Source organism: Orbicella franksi, chromosome 6 (assembly GCF_964199315.1).
Source record: "Orbicella franksi chromosome 6, jaOrbFran1.1, whole genome shotgun sequence".
Classification (NCBI taxonomy): Eukaryota; Metazoa; Cnidaria; class Anthozoa; order Scleractinia; family Merulinidae; genus Orbicella; species Orbicella franksi.
Window position 1 is genome coordinate 16,491,052 of NC_138150.1, and position 20,999 is coordinate 16,512,050.

The 20,999-nt window shown below is 38.2% G+C and overlaps 1 protein-coding gene and 1 pseudogene across 2 annotated transcripts; one reads left to right on the forward strand and one right to left on the reverse strand.

Moving 5' to 3' along the window:
• The first annotated feature begins 76 nt into the window (after window positions 1–76).
• Window positions 77–3,308, forward strand: LOC145491072 (uncharacterized; annotated as a pseudogene). The gene is made up of 4 exons (XR_014049768.1): window positions 77–798; window positions 1,454–1,842; window positions 2,175–2,272; window positions 3,120–3,308. The product of XR_014049768.1 is annotated as an uncharacterized LOC145491072 (transcript).
• On the reverse strand, window positions 3,181–20,995 carry LOC145491069 (exocyst complex component 7-like). Its single transcript, XM_081470210.1, has 28 exons — window positions 20,822–20,995; window positions 20,567–20,632; window positions 19,960–20,059; window positions 19,048–19,132; window positions 18,506–18,611; window positions 17,999–18,116; window positions 17,354–17,392; window positions 16,956–17,024; window positions 16,347–16,404; window positions 15,642–15,651; window positions 15,053–15,083; window positions 14,153–14,195; window positions 13,855–13,889; window positions 13,584–13,644; window positions 12,584–12,641; window positions 11,764–11,868; window positions 10,347–10,466; window positions 9,396–9,455; window positions 9,055–9,093; window positions 8,487–8,549; window positions 8,228–8,297; window positions 7,629–7,697; window positions 7,058–7,178; window positions 6,843–6,941; window positions 6,392–6,470; window positions 5,969–6,010; window positions 4,838–4,971; window positions 3,181–4,156 (listed from the first exon to the last, which is right to left on the reverse strand). The coding sequence occupies exons 1-28, from the start codon at window positions 20,873–20,875 to the stop codon at window positions 4,054–4,056; spliced, it is 2,037 nt and encodes a 678-aa protein (XP_081326336.1). The 5' UTR covers window positions 20,876–20,995; the 3' UTR covers window positions 3,181–4,053.
• Window positions 20,996–20,999: the final 4 nt, after the last annotated feature.

Below are 20,999 nucleotides of genomic sequence, written 5' to 3' on the forward strand. Positions count from 1 at the left end.
AGGGGGAACAAGGGTGAATATGGAAAAGGAGGCTCTGGCCAAAGGAGTCTGCTTTAAACTTCTTATGAGAGGGGGGGGGGGGGAAGTGTGCACCTTTTCTGGGAGGCTTTAAAAGGCTGCGGTATTTTTGGGGAAGGCAAGTTAAATCCTGGAGGTGTTAAAAAGAATTAAGCTTGGCCGTGGTAATTTAAGTACCCCCACCCCTCTCATTGTTGAAGACACTGATAAGACAAACCTAACGCCCCTCCCCCTACCCCCTCCCCCTTCCACGCTGATGGTACCACATACATGCAAAGATTGCAGTCAATGTCACAACGTATTGGTTAGATTATTCGAACATATTATTCCGCTGTGACTTGAACAATGAAAACTGGGCAGTACGTAAAATATTGGAGGATCTTTACAAATGCTTGAGGTGAAATTTTCCTGCCCAACCCTACTCGTCTCCATGCGGGTGTGGCCTGACGGAAAGTCATCAGCGACGGAACGAAAGAGTGGTTACCAAGTACATTTGCATAATTTTACCGTTGCTCAAGTCATTGCCTTTTCAACGTACTTTCATGTATTCTAGGGCTGTTTCATCAAAATGCCTCGTAAAAGAAGCAAATCCAAAATCTTTCAAGATATTTTCTACCGAAAACTATTCGAAGTTCGCCAATAAATTTCCATTCCTAGAGGAACGACAGATCAAAGCGAAACTGCTTCAAGCTTGGAGAAACCGGTTTACTACTGAAACGAAAAAAGCCAAAGGCGAGTTCAAGATCACCAAGCATCTGAATGAAGCCCCGTTTAATGAAGGTAAAACTTTGTCTTTTTTTTATGAGGGGACAAACATCGGATGGTGTTGTGTTATTCCCTTAGGGAATTAATATCTCTTTTAGTTTTAGCTTAAAAGAAAAAATGGGGAACATTACCACTTCCAAAGACAAATTTAACTTCACATTTTGGTTTTCAGCAAGATAACAACGGCTATTAATCGATTTTTACCATTAATATTTTCGAACAAAAGGGGAATAACTCCTCCGTTTAAATATAGAACTGGATCTCATTGAGAACAAAACCCTGGCCGAGAGACGTTGTGATAATTTCAAACATCCTAACCCCTCCCCTCTTCGCATAAAATACTCGGTATTCAACCTAGTTCTTACTCATTCTTAGGACGAGTCTCTCATCAAAATGGACAGGAAGGAACTATTAGAGGCTAGGTTCTTGAATATCAATGGCACAGTTTCCAAACTGTCTCAATTTTGAGCGGCTTCAAAGAAGCTGCCAACATACCGTCGCCAAATCCACCGACCGTTTAAACTAGTTTCAAGCTTATACAGAACAAAACTTTCTTCATTTTTTTCATGACTGGGAGATTCATGAATGCAGCATCCCTCAAGAAAAAAAATAACAATAAATAAATATAAAAAAATCTAATTTGTTTCATATTTATTTTAACATGTTTAAGCTAAGCTTGACACACCAGCGGCGAACAAAGAAGATGCTTTTGATAAACCACCTAAATGCTCACCTCTTAGAACATATGCCAACAGACGTTACAACAATGGAAAACAAAACCAAACTGCAAGTTCAGCAAATGATAAATGTAACTCGGTTTGTGTCTCTGGCGCTTCAAAGATGGAAGACAACAAAGCTTGGAAGGAGTCTCACACTGGCAACGAAAGAAACCATCAAAACGAACTTATCAATCTATTTGGGGAGATAAACGCTGAACAACTTTTAATAGAACCTGGAGATATCTCCGAGGCTGACAGCGAGGTCATAACGAGCGCTTCTGTGTATTTTAACCACAAGGAGTGGCTACAAAAACTGGACAAGGAAGTGCAGGATGAAAAGGTACCTAAGGGTGGGGTAGACGGGGAGGGGGGCTTCTCTAGGCGGGGCCAGGCTCATTTGTTTTGCTTGCAAGTCTGAATTCAGGGTTATGTTGTACAGTTGGTAAGCATTCACGTTCACTGCAATCAGTGCTTGTAATTAATTAGGCGTAGGAAAATAGATCCTCTAGGTTACCTGAGAAGAAACAATGTTAAGCAACTACCGGAAAAGGTAGCCCTTCTCGAAAGGGGAACACATTTCAGAAATTTGGTTTAGGCTGTGCCGTCACCCTCTTGGTCTGCAAACTTCTTCTTCTATTCAGAAATCTGACAATGCTGATCTTCCATTTCTAGAAAAGTAACACGGTGTCTGGGATGTTCAAATGGAGAGCGGACAAGAAAAGGAAAATTTCTCAGAAAAACAAGGAGGAAAAGAACAGCTACGATTCCAGGTGAAATACAGTTAAACTACGTTCCTTTCGGTATTAAAGCACTTCGTGAGACTAGGATTTCAGAAAGCGTGGTACGTGGAAATTTGAGAAAGGACCCGCTTTCCCTAGTCAAGTAAAATGATTTCTTTCTGTTACATATCTCTCTCACACAACTCCTGTTTACCATCTGAATACGCTTTCTCCCTCCAAATAGGATCACATAGAGCAAAGGTTGCTGTTGTTTACAGTTTGTCTCATACGACTTTTCGCTGAGTAATCTTCATGCAAATTCTGAATTGTCTGCAAACAATTATAAAAGCTTGCGCAACTTGATGGATTCTTTGGTTCTTTGGGTTAAATATTAAAGAGGATGTTGACCTACCCAGATTTTAATGTAGCGAAAACGCTAATGAGCCAATAGTTGATTGGCAAAGACTGTTCTTAAATCCACTTCACACAGATAGTATTTAGCACATCGCTTAAATTTCTGGGGAAAGTGAATCGTGCTATGCCTTTTCAGTACTCAGAATTGATATTTTTGTAGTTCGATCTTTGACTCAAGCGCTTATTTCTAATGAGGCAAATTTTGTAAACAACGATGCTTCTGTCCACTCAGTGCACGAATTGTACTCGGCCCCAGTCGGCCACAGGGGTGGAAGTTGTGCCAGGAAATATGGAGTGATGAATTAAATGCCCTTGAAATGTCTTGCTACAGTACGAAAAACACAATTCGCCCAGGCCGGAAGGCTTTGATTCAACAAGAGTGAAATAGATAACTGCCCGTGTCATTATATTTCATCTTGTGATTTCCGCAAGAGAAACTGACAATTTCGGTATTTTTACGTATTTTCATTCTTGTTTTTTTTAGATTTCTCGTGAGTAATGAAAGTGAAGGTTGCAGCAACTTCTTCAGTATGTTTGATGAACAGGAAGACATCTTTCTTTAATCAAGAGAACAGGGATTGTATTTTAAACAATAAAACTGCTACCACGTAAACATGCGTAAAGAGTTGTGTTACATTGTTACATACCTCTCCGCAATAATTTGTTTTAATTTCCCTTACATTCTTTTAAATGGCAAATCGAAGTAACAAACCTTAGTTATAATTATAAAGTACCAAAAAATCTTCTAGGCTTAATTTAATACCACAACGGGGAAAAAATTACGGAAATTTTTCTTCCTTTTAAAACTGCTATGGATTATTGCTATATTTTTGTTGGTTTTCCAGTCGCACAGCCAATCAACTCAAAGTCCAGGGTACACCAGAGCGGTTGAGAATGCAAATTGCACGTGCCTTTGCTGGCCTCCGATTGGCTGAGGACCTTACAAAACCAATACAACGGGGGCTTTCCATTTGACCAAAAAAAAAAAAAAAAAAAAAAAAAACATTGTCCGGTATTTCCGGAAAGGACGACAACCTCACGAGGTCTACCCAAATTCTCCGTTAAAATTTCTCACCGGCAATCTCCGTGCCATTATATTTTCCAACCGCAGTTTTCGGTTCAGTGGTTTATATTTCGGAAAATTCAACAATATTTTGAATTTTTCGATGACTTTATTCTAAGGAAATTTCCGTGCCATTTCAGAATTTTGGCGTGAATGGGTTTAGTGCCCGTTGCCAATGTTACGCTGCATGTGATCTACTGTGGGCACTATCACCTCGGTCGTCGATTTTCAACAACAAAAATGTCATTACATCTTGAAAAATCGACGTTTACCAAATAGAGGGATATTTGTTTCTCTATATAGTGGATCTGATTAGAAAAAAAAAATACAAACAAACTAAACAAATTCATAATCATCAAGCCGAGACGTCAAAGAAAGATTTCAGCATGGCTTCCACTTCCTCCACTGTGTATCTGATGTATTTTTCGGGATTTTTCGTAAATGGCAAACTTGAATATCTGGAAAAAGAAAATAAAGGAACAAAAATTCAGGCGATAAAAAAAGACATCTTACAAATTGCCAAAATTTCCAGGATTTATATTCAGAAGACACTTGTAGTCTATTGAAATTCTCGATTGTGATTGGTTCCCTCATCATTGATTATCGCTGATAAACCAGTTTGATCGACCACGAAATTCTTAATGTTTGGCTTTTAACAGTAGGGTTATCGGTTTTGACGCTATCATTTATAAAGTCTGCTACAGTGAAATAACTAAACTGCTCATTCTCTTTATCATGCGATAATCAACAACACACAACCTTGTTTATTGTTTGTTGAGAACGAGGGCACGTGTTCTTTCTTGAATCCAACATAAACAACACGTGTTAGTGTTCAAAATTCAAGTGGAATCACAAGAGAAGCAAGTGGTTTTGGACATTTTAAGGCATCATTTTAAAAGACTTGATCCTCGTTTTCTACTAGAGCGATAGCTGTCACTAGTGAGTATTTTTTTTTTTTCGACTCGAAACGTCGTCATGTAAACTTCAGTTTGCGTAGGCAGCCTTTTTGAAATTATCTCTGTTACATTGATTCACCGCTAACGAATAGCAACTAACAGGTAAACAACTGTCTATCAACAGGTTAGAATTTCATCTTTGAACGAAAGTTTACCCTTTCGCATTTCGTTGCTGTCACTTACTTGTCTCTGAAGGTGGTGTAGAGTGGTAGAATGAGGTCTATATTTTCATTTCTTAGCTGATCTCTAAGTTGAGTATCTGGGACTGCGTATGTCTTCTGAATCTGATGCAGCTCTTCCAATTCTGTGTTAAAACCCTTCAAGAAAAAGAATAAATATGCATGAATGCTCCAGCTAAATGGATGTGTTGTGCAAACTCTACACGTGACAAAGATGACGAAGACACTAAAGTAATTATGCAGACTTGCTCAGGATGTCTTCAAAACACCGTCAATTTCCAAGCTCCTTCCCGCCCCTACGAGAAGTCAAATACAAAAATCCCTCCGATAATAAAGTACCCCCGAAGTTAGGCCCATTTATGTTGCTAAATGCCACCAAATTTACAGATAAAAATGGTAAAAAGAGCAAAACAGAAAAATAATTTGGAGGGGCGGGGGAGAGAACGAGAAGTGGAAGATCAAAACGTTGCACGTGAAAGTCAAATCAAAATTTCCATTCTGATGCAATTTGAAACCTTTCAGCCCTTATTTGACTTATTTATTCTTTGTAGTTGCTAGTTTGTTACTCTCACTACTTTTGGTGTTTTATCGTTTCTATTGCCAGACAAAAACACAAAAAGCAAGTTTACAGGAAGTGTAGGCTCGATTACCAGCCGCTGTTCGGGAAACGAGCCCGCACTCCTCCCCCTTTGTTCCTTCTCGGGTTGAAACAAAGACCAGACGCAGGGAGCGGCGAAAATCGAGCCTATAGTAAGTGCCGAACCATACTTATTGAACCACGATTAAAGTAATACAAATTCCTCCATACCCTCTAATGTAGAGTTCTAGAGATCTTTACCATGCAATATTCCTGTTTGCACCTAAATTACTCCAACACGAAATTTCTTCTACAGTTTTGAAACATATACCTTCCCCTCCTCGCCAAAACATTCCACCAGAAAATAAGAGCCGAGGGTTTATTTTAGGCATTATACAGACCCAGTATTCGTTTTCTCTGGGTAACAGAGGTTCCAGCAACATTTTCGATTTACCCGAAGCGTAAAGATTCCTCGGCCTTGAAAAACGTTGCAAGAATCAGCGAAACAAGTCAAGTTCAGGCGAAGCTGCAGGTGCTACAGTAACTTTCCATCCTTACCTTGAATTTGTCTTTTATCATTTGCCTTTGCTTATCTTTCAGCTGAAAAAGAAAACAAAGGCAAAATGACTCGTTCTGGACAAAAACGAGACTACAAGTAATAATTTTTACACGTTGTAAAACAACGCTTCCTCGTCCACCCTTACACCAACTTAACACACTAACAAAAAAAAGTTAACAGATTTCTGTTAAGGTCTTTCAGTATGTGGCCATATTATGTTCAACTGACAAATAATTGACATCTGAAGGCCGTCTTTTCGATCAGGAACTAGCATTTCGCTTACTAGAGGTAATTTTCCCAATATTCTAACCTTGATCGAAATCCGTCCTTCGGACTTCGCAGCCCGTCGTTTCTCTCTGTCATACAGTTAAATTTCTTTGACTACGTCAGGAATTGCTGTAGCATATGTCGCCTCTTCTTACCTTTGTTTGAGGTTCGTTAACTCTATGCCCAGACATTGGCTTCTCCATCTCCAATAAGAAGTTGAGTACTTTTCCCCAGCTAAACAAAAATTATATTTCAATGAATAGCTGAATCAATCAGACAGTGAATAAATCAATCAGTCAATTAATCCATCCGTCAGTACGTCGTTCAGTCAATCAGTCAGTCAGTCAGTCAGTCAGTCAGTCAGTCAGTCAGTCAGACAGTCAGTCAGTCAGTCAGTCAGTCGATCAGTTAGTCAGTCAATCAGTCTGTCGGTCCGTCCGCCCGTCCGTCCATCCGTCAGTCAAACAGACAGACAGTGAGCTAATCAAGCAGTAAGTCGGACCGTCAGTCAGTCAGTCAGTCGGTCACTCAAGCACGCAAGCAAGCAAGCAGGCCGGCAGTCAGGCAGTCGGCCAGTCGGTCTATGGGTCGGTTGTTCGCTCATACCATTTCTGATATGTGGTCTTCTGTTCATCAATCAGTTGCTGGTACTGTTTTTCGACTCCAGAGATTCCTCCTTCTTGAAGAAGAGCAAGAAGACCTAACCTGCGACAGAGCATTGTAAGCCTCCTTAAAGTGATATTCAATAACATCTCCTTTCAACCACATGAAAATTGAATTCACCTAAAAATGATCACATTCAAATATTTTTCCAGTCTTACCGTTGTAGAGCCTTGACTATGTAATTGTAGTTGTTCAACAAGAACAGAGAACAAAGAGTTGGCGCCTCATACACTCTGGCCTTGAGCTCAAGATTCAGACCCAAGGCTCCAAGCACTCGTTCTGCGTTAGAGAGGTATAACCATGAGTAAACGATATGTTTTTGCACACACAACAATAGGCTGTGGACGAGCTTAGTTATAGGCTAGGACGAAAAAACAATCGGCAGAAATCGGTTTTAGGTTTAAGTTGCGATTGAATGAAGGTCGAATTTAAACCTCTCAGCTTCAAGGTCAGAAATGTATATGCTATCACCATACATTTATTCTGCTAGTGATACGGAAATTTTAGCGGTAGATCTAGACCATATCGTTTCTTCGATAATTTCCTTTATCCTTACAAGCATAGTAAGAGCATAAATTGATATTGATTAAAATTCTTCCCTCGTCACACAATCATTCCTCCGAAACGGAAGAAATATTGCATGACGAGCAAATAAACATCAGTGATTTTCTTTATTCAGAGCAAAACAGAAAAACTGAAACAAAACTCACGAAGAAATCCACTACTTACGGACGTACTCAGCAACAACTTTTGTAAAGAGTTCTGTTTCTCTTGTAAAGAAATTTCCACTCTGCTCCTCTGCAGTATGGAATGGAATAAACGGTCAAAACCTAAACAAGCTAACTTTGACGACGGTTAAATTTACAAATGAACAATCGCAAAAAGCACGGAAATGTAGAGCGCTTTTCAATAGAGTGTAGAAAGTAATTCAGAAACGGTTTGGTTCTGCTTTAATGCACTCTGTCAGTGTGATTGGTTTAAGAAACTCCCGCCAACCAATCAGATGGAAATCCAAAAACCAATCGCGACTTGGTCACATCCGTTTTCGGTCATTTGCCTCGTGGTCTTCTTTTCAACCAATCAGAAGCAGAAGCAAAACCACGACAATCATGACTAGCGCACGCCGATTTTCCAGCGCTAGGCACTAGCTGCACGACTGCGCGTTATTACTCCGAATTCTGATTGATTTATTGCATTCGCTACGTTTGCTGTGATTTGCCAGATTTAGTTAATTACTTTTAATTGGCTTTGTTTAAGGACAGACTGGGAAAAATGCCTCAAATTCTTCCTGAAGGAAAATTCTTTTCCAAGATCTTCTCACTCCATACCTTGCATGGTGACTAACATGCTTCCAACTGTTTCAGTGTAGGGTAGGAGTTGCTCCATGAAAATAAGTGTCTAGAGTGAACAACATCAACAAAAAGATTTAATTCACGATAGACAGCAGCCCTTTCATGATAGCCAACGACAAACTAAATCAAAATTTCTTCATCAGTTTTAAAGAGGTCTTAGCACACACAATACGGACCATAGCAGCAATAGAGCTTTGTTACCGAGTGATTATGAAAAACCCTGCAAATAACGTACGTTTCTGGTCAGCTCGTGAACTGTTCCATCGCTTGGCATGTTGGAATGCTTGTCAGGACCGTGCTGTAAAAGAATAAGTATCCAAAATGAGAGAGAGGCGATGTGCTAAGACCCTAGTGACACGCCTTCAACAAGAAAAGAACATCTATCTTAAGGCCTATTCACATGTTGAGAAGTTGTCCCTGATGAGAAGGATCCCCTCTCCCCTTGTCCCTGCTGATCCACCCAAAAATTGGCCCTCTTTGTTCGGCAGATGCTCTGTATATGTCTCCTACAAATGGCTCCCCCCCGGGGGGTCATCCTTACTTGAAAACCCAGGGTCACTCTACCGTTGAGCTAAGTTTGGGATTCCTTTAGTAAATATTTCAAAGAAAAAGTCAGAAACGCTTCCTCTCCCGTGGTGGATTTGTATTGAGAGTCATCCACCGACCAGGGACTATTTTTCTTTATAAACACAGGTCCTTAGTTGAAAGCATCAACAGGGCAACAGTTCATAAGGAAAATGAGTAGAGATGACATGAAGCAAAAGCCATCTTAAGAAAAATTTTAGAACAAAGTTTTTGTTCACCTTTATCCCATCAGCGAAATCATCCAGAGCCTTGGCAGACTGAGAAGATAATACAACAAAAGTTAGAGGTTTACCGGCGGTTTAATTAATTTAATACCGTCGTCATATGCATAAAAAGAGCAAGGGGAAAATACAATTTAAAAACATTCAACAAAACCCTATCCCCCTTGGTAACAAAAGTCCCTCTTTCACTTGCACTTCACACCCGCGCTATACTATTTCTGCTACTCAAAGCGTCACAAATCATTTGTGAATCCCTGTGGTAATAAGTGTTGCGTGACAAATCCAGTAACGGGTACGGATGTTAGCCTATCACGGCTGTTTCTTCTGGAGTGACTCACCGTTAACTCCATAGCGTTAATGAGTATAGGGAACTGCCCCCGAGTCCTGTGAAATGTTTCCTGTTAACAATATAAAAAAATTCCAAGCAAATGATGAAAGGTAACGTTTGAAGTCTTTGAACTCATAAATGAACTCAGTCGGTGAAACAAGTGTCGTTTATGGCAAAGAACCCGAGGAGTTCCGATTCTTATTGTCCGATCAGGAACACCACTAGCTCTTCCGAAAGTTGTGACGGCGGCTAGTCGTCATCTGCTCAAGTTCTTAAGGATCGACTCTTTTACAGATCGGGACAGACTGACAAGGATCAGGCTCACAGATCCCACCTTACATAACCTCAGAATTCTTGGTAATTCCACTGCACATCACAACGGAAAAGTCAAGAGCAACATTTCAAAGCATAATAGTAGGTATAATTAGGCTACGATTAGTAATTATAATTTGTTGTATGTAATCTATTGTAGTTATGACGTATTGTAAGTATTGTAACTAGTGTTATGTCTTGTGTTGTATTGTATGTATTATAACCCAAAATGTTGAAAAAAAATAAAAATTACAAAAAAAAAAAAAAAAAAAAAAACATTTCAAAGCAAAACAATTCAGTAATCCGGCTTTTTATGGCGGCACATTATCCTTCCAAACGAAGGGAAGGAAGTGGGTGGGGGGGAGGAGTGAGGGGAGCCGGTTAGCCCCCAACCAGAAGTCGGTTAGCCCCCATTCACGCTTAAAGAACGAGAAACAGACAGTGTTTTTGACTTGTGGTCAGGGGCTAATTGACTTCTGGTAGGGGGCTAAACGGTTAGGGACTGATCGACTTGGGAGCTAAACGATCGGTTATCGCTCGTACAGTTCCTACAGAACCCAGCTAAATACACAGATACAAAGGACCCGTTTATTTCACTGAGCTCAAATATGCAACGCGGCATTGCAACAAACCTTATTCATCAATGTACCTGTAGTGTGACATAGAAATCTGGTTGAATGGCATTGAACGCCTTGAGAATTGGAAACACCTGCTGAATGGCGGAGTAGTTGTGTTTGTTGAAATGACGCTTCAGAATGTTTATTATAGACTGTGGCAAAGAGGACACGAAAATATTAATTAAATAACCTGTTACTTTGAAAATCAACTTTCCTACGTGATTTTCTAATGACTGTAGACCAAAACCACAGCTGAGCGTAATCAAAGCTGGCCAGTCAATGAAAGCAGATAGCTAAAGTCGTGAACCAATGAGAACTCGCAGCAGAAACACGTGACTGGTGCTAGGCGCGGGAAAACGCAGATAGAAGTTGAGACGTCTGAAAGACTTTTTCTATTTGCGATCAAATTTGGCCCTTGTGTAACTCACGATTACACCCCTTGTTTTTAGTTTCAGCCCCTGCTTGTAGTTTAAGTGTGCTAGACAAGTGCAGAATGTTTTATAAAACAAAACTAGACCAATAATAAGAAACAAGATACCGAAGCAGATTCAATGTTTTTTTGGCGATCACAGGTTTTCGACGCTGTCACAGCCTCTTTCTCAAGTGAAAATGGTGGGAATCTATTTGTCACGTGAGATTGGGTAAACCAAGTCACTTGCTAAAACATCCCCGTGTAGGGCCGGAAGTTCAAATATAAAGTCTCGATAGAGCGTCGGGGACTGGCACAGAATTTACAAGGCCTCACGAATTCTTCTTCTGAGGTAAATATCATTTTTGGCTGTTAAATTTTCGGTCAGTACCTCTTACTAACCGAGTTCGAGGGCCGCACTGGAAGTTACGGACCGAGTTTTTCCCCCATCAATTTATGGCCCAAGCGCGAAGCGCGCGGGCCATAAATCGAAGGGGAAAAACGAGGATCCGTAACTTACAGTACGAACCGAGAAAACGAGGTTAGTAAAATTAAATCTCTACTGTGTGTCTGACGGGTTCGGGAACGATCCTATTCGCGCGGAACGGCTTCAAATTTCTGATGTATCTCAAAAACAAAATGAGTCAATTTGAAATCGTTGTTAAGTGCCTCGTAAGTCTTTTGCAGGTTTTAATATATAATTTCAGAAGTAAATTTTTACTTGCTAAAAAAGTTAAGAACACTTGGCGATAAATCACGAAACATTTTGGCGACAAAAACAGCTTTCTTTCTTTGGCATTTTAGCTAGCCGTACAGTAGAATACGGTCCGCTCAATTGACCAATCACAGCGCACACGTACTAACTGAGAGATATATTAATGTATCAGTGCCCCTCAAATATGAAAGCCCCACGCTGAGTAAAGATACACCGAACTATTTTACAAAACAAACCTGTATCACGAATCAAGACAAATTATAGTACTTTAAATCGTAAAAACAACAATTGGCCAACACTTTTGATGGCGATTAATTGTTATTACCTCTCCTTCAGATATGAAGTCATCCATAGCAGCTTGAATGAGCATGTCAAAAATAGTGTTCTGGCTTTGCTCTGGGATAATGCTCTTCATCAGCTCTCGTTCACTCTAACAAGACAATGAAACAACAGCAAAATGCTTGTGACAAAGTAATCTTTTTTCCAGGGATAGGTGCTTAGAAAGTTACCTCACCATAGAATGAGCAAGCGATTAACTTCATCATTCAAAATTTAATTTAACAGAAGTGTCCATGCGAGGCATGATCTGTTCCTAACCAGCTACAAACGTTGAAGGATTTTTGTCTGTTGCTTGACGGCGTGAAACATTAGGTATTATATCTGTCAGCATTCACATGCTAATTCTTAATATAAGTCTCATGGACATTGCTGTAAAATGTGCCAAAACACGTTATGTTGTTACAAAGTAAGCCAAACTTCCAACAGGAACAGCTAAGAGCTTTAGGCCTGAACCCAGTTGTTCCAAGAGTAAATAACACTATTTACAGGGTAAATCACTATTGGGTGGAAAAATACTGGCAAAACAAACTGCACTATCCACTGGATAGTGATTTATCCATTGGATAGCATTACTTGCCCTTTGAATAACCGGGGCCTGTACTGCACCTGATACTTTTATTCCCTTCACAAAGGAAAATTTAACTTGAACAGCTGCTGTTCAGGTTTTGTAATATTCAGACTAAATAAAGTCTCTGAAATAATTACCATCCTCAGCCTTGGTCTTTAAATTCTAAGACTTAGTTTTTCTGGATATCACAAAAATATGATCTTATAATTAACATAAATAAGAAAACTAGGGTTATCACCTGTATGAGCTTGAGCAGAGATTTACAGAACACAATGTAATTTGCACCATCAATTTCCCTGAAAGAAGGAAAGCCAGCCATAAATTTTATTTAAAAGGTTTGCTTAGCCTGCATCAAGCAAAGGTACCCATACCTCCAGACTGACAGCTTATCCCATTCTCTGCAACATTAAGCAACTATGAGTATTCCTATTTCTCCTAAATGGAGTGCTAGTCCATTGCAGGGTTACCCCCTGCATTAAATTCACTGGTACCCATTTATACAGCTGGGTGGAGAGAGGCACTGTGAGAGCAAAGGGTCTTGCCCAAGAATACAACACCATAACCCTGACCAGGGCTCAAACCTAGGCCTCTATAATCTGGAGTCCAGTCAACTAATCATAAGGCCAACGTGTCTCCACAGAAACTCAATTCAATTTAAATTTCAATTTACTTTTACTTGACTCAAAACATAACTACAACTTACTCTACCTGCATATAGCATAGCCTAATTGAGGCAGCCATTGTAATAAATTATACATTAGGTCACAAGGAAAATAATAATTTAATTTAATTTAATTTAATTAACAAACATTTTTGCAACTACATTGAATCAAACTAGTGATAGGTAGCACTAATGATGAAAAGTATAATTGTGAAAAGGGGAAGTTATTATAAATACAGTCACAACATAAAATAATGTTATGGGTATTCAATATCAAGACTAGGGAATGGGCATCAACAGAATCATCCTCACTCCCAAGCATTGAGATGAGCAATTTATGAATATGTCAAGATTTTAAATAGCCTTTTCGTACATTTACACCAGAATTTATTGTGCCAAAACTAGAAAAAAAAACTTTAAATTTCTGTTCAATCTCGCTGCAGTATCCAAGGAAGAAAAGTGAGAGATTGAAGGGAGACAACATCCAAGAACACAATGCAAGAACCTTGAACCTATCTCTCTGGCATGAATTAATAATTTGAGCTTGGTGAGGAAAGGGGTTCACTTCTGTACTTACTCTTCTTCCTCTTTGGCGGCACCAACATCTGTTGGAATTGCTGAGGTCCGACGAGAATAGCCTACCAAGACAAATTAAAAACAAAGTTCCGGAGAAGACAAGGTGTACAAAAATATATCATCCAAAAATGAAAGTCATAAGTACAATGGGTACTTATGATCATCTTGACGTATAGCCGACCTGTAGCCCTGGCTGCTTGACCTATTGGTACAATCACAACTTACGAATATTATAACAACCAATGAAAACAAGACACAAGTAAATCTTTTACCATGATGTTCTGACTTGGAGGGAACTCGGCGCAACCTAAAAATAAAACAGAGCTGATTGCATTTGATTTTATTTTTCTTGCTGAAGAAAATACTTATTAATCTTGAACAGTTAATTTATACGACTTTCCTATTAGCACTATGCCTTAAAATATAACGTACATTCACAATATTGTTAAATAAGGTAATGTAATGAAAACATGCTGTTTGGGTGTAAAAGAACTGATGTTTTCCTAGGCTAAGAATTGTTATACTGCAAGACCAAAATTAAAAGATCTGTAAATTTTGATCAATACATACTCTCTCTTTTTGGTTCCTCTTCTTGTAGGTGTGTTCACACCACCTAAAAAAACATTAGCACACAAATTGCTAAGAACACATTCTGAGAAAAGTGCATAAAGAACACAAGGTGCAACTGAGTGCTTCTCCCACTCCCCAAGTGCTTACACAAAACTCAACATTCACAAGAAGATAGTTTGCTTTTTGCTTCAGGAAAATCATTGTTCAAGTAAGTGCATGCATTCAAACTCATGACGGACAAGGAAAACCAACTGTACTATAGCTGGAGTAAATAGACACTTGATGTAAATTTTGCAACAAGCTCTATCAAGTTATAAAGAAGTCAAGCTGACCAATTGTAGAACATACGATTCCGTGAACATTCTGCAATTTTCAATAAAGCAGAGCATTATGTGCTCCAGTTCCAGGCACGCTGTCAGGTTAATGGTGTCGTAGCTTAACGGGAACATTAAGGAATTGGTCACATTGCTACTACTTCTGGTTGGGATGTTAATCCACTTCAGGTTACTCCTTGTAACAGCAATTTCTTGTTTACTCATAATCAACTGGTTTGAGTAAGGCATGGAGAGTACAGTGCCTCACCCATGCACATAACGTAAGTACACATACCACCAGGCTTAAAACCATAAGCATGATGAGAGTGCACCTCATGTATGGATTATAAACAAAGGGACAAATCAACTGTGAATATATGTACCAGTATGTACATGTAACCAGATCAGATTATTACACAAACTTCTATGTTCTCAAATGTTTTGAAAGGGCATTCCAGTTGGAATCTTTGGATTCAAAGCCAGAAAATTAAAACCTTTTTGTATAGAGAGGTTTATGTTGGGCACTTTATGTATCAGCATGCTTTTACAAGTTCCAGTTTTACCAATGGCACTGACTGATACAAACCTTGGGTAGATTTTACCTTTCCACCAAAAGACTGAAAAAGAAAAAAATTAAACAAACTCAATTTTTTTGTTACACCTTCACATCTTGAGTGTACTAATACATACGTGATCTACCATAAGTTACATTGTATATCTTTGAATAAATTATATTGAAATCAACTTGTATTGATTAAATTCCAAATTAAATAGTATCAAGTAATATTATAATTATGGTAAACATTCAGTAATAGTTGGGCCAACATGGTTCACAGAGCTGAAGCCTATCCCATTATCCATAGCATGAAGCAGGGGGTAGTCTTGCTACTCCCCCTATGTAGGATTCTAGTCTAACGCCATGCTATCCCACAGTATTTAGTAGGGTTTCATAAAGAGTTCACCAGTACCCAATTATACAAGAAAAAAATGTTCTCCTGGGAGAATAGAGGCACTCAAGAAACAAAAACATCCAATCATGCACTCCTGAGTGTGGATAGACGCACTCTAGAAGCTAGAACTCTTCTGCTTTTTTGTACTCTTTAAACTTCCTGCATGCATCATCCCTCAATATACTTTCTAATTAAACTGTTAATCATTTGTTAGATGATACTTACATCTTTTAACCTGTGAAGGCAAAAATACAAAAATCCTTGTCAAGTCTGACAAAGAATATCTAGGTATACTAAATAAATGTAATTTTATAGGACGTGTTCTCAATATTTGTGACATGGACTGTGATGCAATGTAATACAAACTTATGCAATGCAATGCAATGTAATTTAAAGTGGTGTCAGTGATGAAATGTCTATTTAGTCCAACAAGAAATGTATGTGAAAAGCAAACTGATCAACATGACATGAGCGAGGGACAAACAAAAAAATCTGAGTCCCCAACAGGAAATGAACTCATGACTTCCCGAACACCGGGCAGGTGCTCTATCCACTGAGCTACGAGAACTCATGGAGAGCAAGGTCATTTAAATAATTGAGTTCATATGTGACAGGCGTCCTGCATACTGCTAGGATGAGCACTGTCAAAGTCATTGTGACTGTGGTAAGTGAATAAAGATGGTGAATTTTAAGCTTGGTAATGAAATGTGAAATTTGCACTGATCAACATGACAGGAGTGTGGGACAAAGAAAAAAATCTGAGTCCCCAACAGGAATCGCACCCTTTCCATGAAAATTGGGAAAAGATAACGATGTGATTTAAATGTTGTTAGTTAACTTTTTATTTCCAGGTTTCTCTCCATTTGAAGACAACTTTGTTCATCAACCAAAAGTAAGCCAACACAATATGGTCATTTAAAAAATACTCACCCCTGAAGTGACCTCAAAAGGGAGTTAGATCGAATTTGTGCATAGACACTCATAAATTCTGCTCAAAAAAAAAAAGGAAAACCATCTTAATATAATAAACTAGAACTGTGAAAATCCAACTATTAAATTGCCATCATGCTTGTAATAAACTGACTCTTAAGTAACATGTGCGATCCAGATGAGTGGCCATAAAAGTGCATTTGTGCACAATTTGTGTTTGGACATAAGTTTGCTTTAAATGGGAAAATCTTTAAATGACTAAGCACATATACAGAAGGGTAGGACATATAAAAAACCCTTCTGCAGAAATAGTTTAACTCAGGAAATACCACTGAGTGAAGCCCAGGGTGGAAAAATGTAAGAAATTACAAAATAATCTTAGCTAATAAAGATTCATGCAATTTGATCATGAGAAGAACCTAGAAGATCCTTCGGTTGCAGATGTTTGTCAAGAATTTTCAGGTTCTTTCAAGATCGTCACTGATCTTCGTCAAGGCCCTCAATAACATATTAAATAATTTAATAATCCTTCAATTTTATTCTTAACATTATCCTCAAAGATCTACAAGAAGAGCCTTGAAATGTTTTTACCACTTAAAACTCACATACCCGTAGAATCATCTTTACCAGGTCCATTCAACCAATGGGTTATGGTGCATAAGTCTTCCAAAACTCTTTCTGCAAACAATGGAAAGAGAATAGTAATAATCAGGTGGCATTTCCAAGTAACAATCACAATAATAATTATGTGTAACTTCAAGTTTCCACAAAAACATTACATGTATAACTAAGTACATGTACATGCATTTAAATTTTTAATCCACTGAAATACTGCAATCAAACCAATCATGTGATAACAATGCATGGTTTGAAAAGAATAATAAAAATCCCTGAATTCAAATAGAAACACCCAGTAATTAATATTAACGACTACTTAGTAATATTACAAATATATTACTTTAACATAACATAACCCCTTCTTAGCTCAACATGATATCATTACAGACCTGATAAATGTTCCAGCTTGACATTTTCCTTTGGGGTGTCTAAAGACAGTAAACACACATAATTACATAATTTAAATTTCCAAAAAGAAAGCTTGACCGACCAGTCTCACTACATGCACTGAACAAGAAATGAGGTATTACAATATTTATAAAAATATAGACATAAAAGAGTTTCATTCCTCAGCAAATAACTATGCTAAAAGTTGAAGCAAATAAATTTTTCTAACAATAATAAACTCCTTCAAATATTTCTGCTGAGTGACTGAAGAGGATTTTGATTTCAAAAGACAAACTTGAAAGCATTGGCCACGCTTTTCAAGATGCACTATGACATAGAGAGTTTTTCCTGAATTGTTATTATTCTTTTTGTTTTGTTTTGCTGACCAGTACTTGCTTCCATGCAGTCGGTACTCTAAAATAAAACAGATGTTTTACCAGTCCCTTTGGAGCCCCTATCCACCTGAAAGTTAGCCCACTCTTAAAAAGTCCACAGAAAACCTCTCTGAGATAAAAAGAAAAGACCTCAGGGCTAACTGGTATGATGTTTTAGTACAGCATGTCAATTTTGGTATCACACTTTCCATGAAAAGTTTGGTGTCTAATATTTACTGGGGAACAATAGGAGTTTAAGGACTAACTTATCACCTTGTTGAGTCTCAATCAGTGCCAAGATCATCTCCACGGGAACAGGTTTGCTGTGCCTGTTCAGCAGGAGACGGAATTCTTTCCCTAGTGAGTCACGTCCATAGTCACGCAAGGAAGACTGCAAAGGTATAAGTGTTTGGTGTATTAGGATTGCAACTTGTTTATTAAGTAACAAACCTAATAAAAGACTCTCTTGACTGAATAATCTAGAACCTTTAAAGAAGTTACAAAAGAACTACAACAAAAGTAAGACAATGACATTCTGACTAAGATATACAAGTAGGGTGCTTGTATTACTGTCTTTCATATCAATGTCTCTCAACATCTAGTCAGCATTTTGACTCTATGTAATTCCGTCCTCCCTACCCAAAAAAATAAATACAGGCAGATTTGAATCAGGGCCTATCAGATTGCAATTGCAATCTGAATCTGCAGGGAGCCAATTTTTTCTTTGTGCCAAAAGGTACTCATGTTATAACGAATAATTATTCAGAACAAAACACTTACCAGGTTTGAGAGCTCTAAACAGTTTGGATTGTTCTGATTAAAAAAGTCAATTGCATCCAACACTCTCTCCAAATTCTTGATGTATGTATCAAGTTGGCCAGAAGGGCTGTTAATAAACAAAAAAAATGTTTGTGATGATGTCAAATGTGCAAAACATACAGTCCATGTGAACGCACGCCAAACATTTTTTTGTCTCGTTCAAAAAATCCTAAAACTCTACCAGGATTCATGATAACAATATGTTAATAAAAAGACTTTGGCATCCACTTTGAGAAAACTCTAAAGGATGTTTTTCTTTAAAATCTACAGAAATATCACTAAAAATAATATTTTGGGTGAAGAACTTTGATTTTGGTCAGCTTGTGAGGGGTCCACGACAATCTGAGGGTGTTTTAGACATTTCCATGTATGTTATCCCTAGGTAAGTCTTCCAACCTAACCCACCTTATCCTGACAGTCGTGTCTGTATTTCACTATTAAACCATAAACAAGCATTTTTCCTCTTCTTAATTGTGTGATAATTCATTCTAGTAGCAACTTACGCATCTCTAATGACATGCTCAACACTGGCATAAACATGGTGGTAACTGATCACATGATCCAAAGCCGCTAAAGATTTATCAATGTCTAGGAGGAGTTAAAGAGGCATTACCAAGCTGAAAACTTACAGGGAAATAAATGTTTGCATTTGACAATGGACTAAACATCTAAGCTAAACATTTCATTGTGTATCAAACATAACACGAATCATCAACACTCATTTTAAGTTTGGTAGACTGCAGTGTGAACTTGTGCCAGAAGTACAACACAGTTGGTATCGCTATATCAAGTTGTTGGAATATTTTTAACACATCAATACTGAATCTCCTTATCCAAGGGAGCTTCTGGTTAATATTTTCATTCATACTACGGTCTTGTTGAAAATAATATGATAACGCAGTAAAACTATACCAACTGTGTTGAATTGTAGAGGGTCGTACAGGGGTATTCTCATGATGTGTGATTAGCTGATTTTTTTTTCCCGTGAAACGTGAATTTAGGAAATTATGCTTCGTGATCTGTAACCTGAAGGTTTTGCGTGACCCATGAAGAACTCGAATTAGTAACCGATATTCATGATTTCGCCACTCTGTTCTATGTGATTTTGAGATGTAATTCCTCCAAATAATTAGAGTTATAAGAAGAGGTTATTAAAAAGAGTATCTTGCTTGCTTATTTCTGTAATTCAGGAAAACAAAATTTTCTTATCGATGATCCGTGCTCCTCTATTTTTTCTGTTCGTGAACTGTGCCAGAGACCCCCCTGTACGACCCTCATTGTACTTTGGGTGTAAAAGTTTGGGTAACTGGTCTGCAAAACTTCAAATTATTGACCATGAAGGATATGTTCTTCATGACATGTTTACGATTAGGTGCAAAAGATGATGAGTTTTTTTTACAACTTATGAAGGATACTAGCTTGTCTTCTCTGCAAGTCATCTGTTTCTCTGTGCACAGGAACAATGGTGTCCTCCAGCTTGTGTATGCGTACTTCAAATTTGGACAAGATGTCCAGCTACAAACATACAAGTCACATAACAAGATTGTGTTTTCTTCCACCGATGCAAACAGCAAATATTACCCTCTACATGTAGTTGTCCTGAGTGTAGTGGCTTACTAAGTCATATGCGAAATTCCTTCTTCTTTCCTTTTTTATTTGTCAATAATTTAAGGTCTGCAGACTGCAAGGGTTCTGCAACCAAATTGTCAATGTCCGTATCCTCATACTTATGCAGAGGATAAATTACTACACGGGGCAACCTCTCTTAACTTGTAGTGCTGCAAAGAGATTTTTTGGTCAAAATCTCTTAATTTAGCAAAAGCTATGATCAGCAGCATGGGTGAACCAAGATATGCTGTATTTCAAAAATGCTATGAGAGGAACAAAATTACAGAGGTAGCCTCGTGCATGCATGGTCACTACACTAGCCCCTGCAGTTGAATTAAATATATTTTTATTTTTTAAACTTTTTTTCAGTTGAATTAGTTTGAAGTGGACATCAACCAAAGGAATCATACTTACCATGTTTCCAGTAATTTGATCAGTCTTTTCCAAGCTTTCTTTTAGAAAGGCCAGGATATTTTTTTCCTAAATCATTAAGAAGATATCAATAAAACGAGCAATCCGTCGTGGTATTTAAAATAATTTTGATTTCTCACCATAAGATGTTTGTAGAGGCTAATTAAAGTAAGAGTGAAAACAAGACAGATATTAATTTTTTAACCGCCAAAGGTTCCCGGGAAAGGTTTAATGGAGCAATGCTTGGACAGGAAATACCTGTGCTAGTTTGTCTTCTAGATGCCGCTTCCTGACCGAAATGTCATCCATCATGATCAAAATGAAATTAAAATCAGTTTCTGAACTAATTCGTTTTACATTTTACGTGCAAAAGCCCTGCTTCGAAGTTGGAAAATAACGCTGTCTCCTCCCCGGAGGCCGCCATCTTGTGTGCTTT